Source organism: Mandrillus leucophaeus, unplaced genomic scaffold (assembly GCF_000951045.1).
Source record: "Mandrillus leucophaeus isolate KB7577 unplaced genomic scaffold, Mleu.le_1.0 Scaffold29, whole genome shotgun sequence".
Lineage (NCBI taxonomy): Eukaryota > Metazoa > Chordata > Mammalia > Primates > Cercopithecidae > Mandrillus > Mandrillus leucophaeus.
This window is the reverse complement of record NW_012103031.1, coordinates 773,248-778,252: the sequence shown is the minus strand read 5'-3', so window position 1 is coordinate 778,252 and position 5,005 is coordinate 773,248. Positions and strand designations below refer to the sequence as shown.

At 47.3% G+C, this 5,005-nt stretch overlaps 1 protein-coding gene across 3 annotated transcripts in view; it reads left to right on the top strand.

The window, feature by feature from the left end:
* The window catches only part of PILRA (paired immunoglobin-like type 2 receptor alpha), a 32,522-nt gene that overhangs the window by 21,269 nt on the left and 6,248 nt on the right, over window positions 1–5,005 (top strand). Inside the window, exon 3 of one of the 3 annotated variants that reach the window (XM_011985691.1) lies at window positions 422–613. The exons of the other annotated variants lie outside the window; for them this stretch is intronic. Within the exon in view, the coding sequence (XP_011841081.1) occupies window positions 422–613 (192 nt within the window). The remainder of the gene's footprint in view (window positions 1–421; window positions 614–5,005) is intronic. 3 annotated transcript variants of the gene reach the window in all.

Genomic DNA, 5,005 nt, shown 5'->3' with positions numbered 1-5,005 from the left:
TGAGGAGATGAGGTTCTGAGGTCACCCTACTGATAACTGACGTAGAATCAGGTTTTAACTGAGTTGCCTGTTAAGTTGAATTTGAGGAGGAAGAAATAAAATGAAAGGAAGGAAGAAATAAGAGGAAGGAAGGAAGGAAGGAAGGAAAGAGGGAGGCAGGGAGGGAAGGGGGGAGGAAGGGAGGAAGGAAGGAAGGGAAGGAAAGGGAAAGGAAAAGAAGGAAGGGAAAAATAAAAGGAACTGAGTCGTCTGCATTGAAAGCTGTTAGCATGTCACCCTGTTCCCCGCTCCCTGTGTGGGCTTCAGAGAGGAGCTCCCTCACCACTAATGTCCCCCAACCTAGAAAGCAGCACACCATGCCTTTTACCCAGACACCCTGCACCCCCAGGGGAGGGTCTGTTCATTCCTCATCTCTCCCCAGCTGTCACGACCACCACCCGGAGGCCCAGCAGCATGACCACCACAGCCGGCCTCAGGGTCACACAGGGCAAACGACACTCAGACTCTTGGCACCTAAGTCTGAAAACTGCCGTGGGGGTGACAGTGGCTGTCGCTGTGCTCGGAATCATGATTTTGGGACTGATCTGCCTTCTCAGGTGGAGGAGAAGGAAAGGTAAGTGCCCAGGACCCATCCTCTCCCCAAGCCTCCCATCTGGGGGTTTCTCAGAGCCTACCTGCAGCTATGGGGCTTCTGAAATATGCAGACCCTGCCTGCTCCCCTCAAGCCCGCCTCCCTCAAGCCCACCGAGGCCGACTTCATGGCCTGTGCTGGGTTGTCTGCATTTGTGAGGCTCCTGCAGTGGGGCGGGGCAGGGTCACATATGAGAGCCCACAGCCCTTTTCACACAGCCGATCCCCACCCAGTTCTCTCTCAGTCATCACGCATCTACCTCCCCTGAAGGTTCCTGGGGAGGGGAGGGTCTCCCCTGGCAAAAGGACAGAGAGAGCAGAAGGGAACGGAAGTAGGCTGAGCTCAGCAGACACTGGCCGATTGCCCACCTGCCACGGCCTGGCTTGAAACTGGAGAAGCAAAGTAGATAAAGCATAAACCATAGACTGCTCTCAGTGAACTAGGGGTGTGGGGTTGTCAGTTGCCTTAAGGACTAATTGCTTCATTGAGAAAGAACTACGGCAGCACTTAATAAGGGTGGGAGGAAGGAGAGGTAATCAGAGAGACAGGACTTCCCAGAGGCGGCGATATATGCAAAAGTCTCAAAGAAGAAAAAGAATTAGCCTGGCAAGTGGTGAGGGTGGTGTAGAGGTCATTCACTTTCCGTGCGGGTGGAGGAAACCATTCCAGGAGCTGTAGGAAGCTCAGTGCTGGTGGAGGAGGCAGGAGAGGAGGGGATCTTGGAAATCACACCCAAGAGCCTCCAATCCCAGAGGCAGTGTGAAGCAGTAAAGGGTGACCTCAGCTCCCGTGAGAGACCTCAGTCTGTGAAGGAGTGGCCAGAGGTGGGCCAGGCTGGGTCAGTGCAGTGCAGGGGTGAGGTGGAGAGAGGGAAAGGGCCAGATCCTGGAAAAGATTAAGTAATAAAACCAAAGAGGTGAGGTGCAGTGCGGTGGCTCAGGCCTGTAATCCCAGCATTTTGGGAGGCTGAGGCAAGAGGATTTCTTGAGCCCAGGAGTTTGATACCAACCTGGGCAACACAGGGAGACCCTGTCTCTACAAAAAAAAAAAAAAAAAGAAAATTAGCTGGGCATGGTAGCCTGTGCTTGTAGTACCAGCTACTGGGAGACTGAGATGTAAAGACTGCTTGAGCCCAGGAGTTTAAGGTTACAATGAGCTATGATTTCACCACTGCACTCCAGCCTGGGAGACAGAGCAAACTATCTCCAAATAAATATAAAAATAATAAAAAAAAATTTTTTTATAAAGACATTTGGTTGGCTGGTCAGGGTGGCTCATGCCTGTAATATCAACACTTAGGGAGGCCGAGGCAGGATAATCTCTTGAGCCAAGGAGTTTAAGATCAGCCTGGGCAACTTGGCAAAACCCCGTATCTACAGAAAATACAAAAATTAGCTGGCTGTGGTGGTGTGCGCCTGTGGTCCCAGCTACTCCAGAGGCTGAAGTGAGAAGACTGCTTGAGCCTGGGAGGTCGAGGCTGCAGTGAGCTGTGATTGTGCCACTGTACTCCAGCCTGGGTGACAGAGCAAAACCTTATCTCAATAAATAAATAAGTAAGTTGATTGTTAGATTGGTGTAGGGGCAAGGGAGCAGGAATAAGCCCCTGTTTCCATTTGAGTGGATGAGGCTGTAATGAAATCACCAAGTACAATGATGAAGAGAGGAGGAGATCACGCTTGGAGGGGAACAATGCCTCGTTTAATTTGGGATCCGTTACACTGGGGATCCACGTGTGGCATCTCAGCAGAGTTGTCCATTGGAAACTCAGAGTACACATTTACAGTTCAAAAGAGAGGACAAGGCCTGAGGCATTAATGAGTTCCACCCCAACATTCTCCAAACCTGATTTGAAGTTACCATCAAGAACGTTTGCAATAGGCTGGGCGTGATGGCTCCCGCTCATGCCTGTAAGCCCAGCACTTTGGGAGGCCAAGCTGGGTGGATCACTTGAGCCCAGGAGCATGAGACCAACCTGGCCAATGTGGTGAAACCCTGTCTCTACTAAAAATACAAAACTTAGCCAGGTGTGGTGGTACGCACCTGTAGTTCCAACTACTGGAGAGGCTGAGGTGGGAGAATTGCTTGAGCTCAGGAGGCAGAAGTTGCAATGAACTGAGATCATACCACTGCACTCCAGTCTGGGTAATAGAGTGCAAGGAGATTTGCTCTATCAGCTATGAAAGCACAGAGGGGAGGAGCACGGGGTCGGGGCTGCCTGCAGTCAGATTCTGGCCTCACACCCTCGCCAGGGAAACAGGCTTGCTGGTACAAAGGTTGTGCACCTCAATTTCCTCATGGCAAAGGGAGTGAAGATGGTACCTACGTGGGGTTGTCCTGATGATTAAATGTACTGTGTTTAGAATAGATGTAGCAGAGGGTGTGCCACAGGAGCATAAGCACTTAGAATGACTAAACAGTAGGCATTAAACCAGGGAACACTGGCTCTCATGGGAGCACCATCGTATGAATACATTTAAAACAAAAGACAAAATGGTACGATATTGGCATATTCATACATGGATAAAGTAATGGAAGAAAAGAGGAAAATGTAAGTATAACAGAATGAAAAGAGACCCAAATATATGTGGGAATTTAGTTGGTTAAAAGGTTTCTAATCAATGGAGAAAGATGAGTAATTCAATGAATGGTGCTGGAACTATTCAGTAGCCATCTGAGAAAAAACATTATCTCCTTAACTCATAATTTGTACCAAAATAAATTCCACAGGGATCAAAGATTTAAATGAGAGAAAAAAAAAAAAAACCCTAGTACCAGAAGAAAATGTGAGATTATTTCATAATCAAGGAGTAGAGACAGTCTTCCTCAGTATGACCAAGCCCCAAAGCCATGGATTAAAATATTAAAATCTGGCCAGGCACGGTGGCTCATGCCTGTAATCCCACCACTTTGGGAGGCTGAGGCAGGCGAATCACTTGAGGTCACGAGTTCAAGACCAGCTTGGTCAACAGGGTGAAACCCTTTCTCTACTAAAAATACAAAAATTAGCTGGACATGGTGGTGCACCCCTGTAATCCCAGCTACTCGGGAGGCTGAGGCATGAGAATCGCTTGAATCCAGGAAGTCGAGGCTGCAGTGAGCTGAGATCACACACAGATGCACTCCAGCCTGGGCGACAGAGCGAGACTCTTGTCTCAAAAAAAAAAAAAAAAAAATTAAAATCAACCACTTAATTTTTTTTTTAAATTCTTCAGAACAAAAACCACAGCACTTTTCTCCTGAGAATGAGTAAGAGGGTCAGGGAATTGAAGAGAAAGTTTGACATAATCACTGAGGAAACAGGAAGTGGAGTTTGAGGATTCAGCTCAGATGAGAAACTGTAAATCTATGATAGCAGCGTTGTGCATGGCGCATTTTCCCCCAGCAGTAGTCAACCATTCAGATTTTGAGACCTTAGTGATTTTTGTTGGTCAGGAATTGTCAGTTGCTACCACCAGGGACCAGAAGTAACAGTGGCTTAAACAAGACAGAGCTGGGTTATTTTTTCGTCTTGTAAACAGATCTGGAAGCAGACAGCACATCACTGTTCTTAGACACTCAGGTTCCTACCTTTCTGATTTACCAGCCCTGATGCCGGCTTCTGTCCCGAAGGTTGCCTCATAGCCCAAGATGGCTGCAAGGATTCCAGCCACTATTTCTGGGTTTCTGGCAAAAAATAGGAGAAAGGAAGAAAGGGGGAAAAAAAAACCCACTATGCCTCAACTATCTGTTCCCTTTTAAAGAGTCTTCCTGAAAGACCTAACAACTTCATGTGTGAGAGCCCCCAGCCCTCTCCACACAGCCGACTCCCCCCACCCCAGTTTATATCTTATTGGCTAGAATTTGGTCATATATCCCACAGCTATCTGTAGGGGGAATCCTCCCACTCCAAATAAAATCAATTTTCTGTAACTAGGAATAATTGAATAGATATTGGGTAATCAAATAGCATTTCCGCCATAAGACACCCCCAGGATTAGAGATTTGCCAGCTAAGTGTGGCAGAGAGACAGGAGATCACAGGTCAAGGAGCTAGTGAGAAGGCAGGAATGGAGAGCAGAGGGGTCAGCAGGGAGTCTGAATAATCTGTAGAAAAGTAGATTATCAAGGGATAAGAGTTCAATGAAGTCTAAGAACAGGTACAGTGGGATAATGACAAAAGGCAGCTGGAACGTTTCCAGGCTTATTCTGTGAGATCACCATTACCATGATACCAAAACCAGACAAAGATACTACAAGAAGAAAAAAAAACAACTACAGACTGATAACCCTGATGAATATTGATGTAAAAATCTTCAACAAAATAATAACAAACTATATTCAACAGCATGGCAAAAGAATTATACACCATGAGCCGGGCACAAGAATCACTTGAACC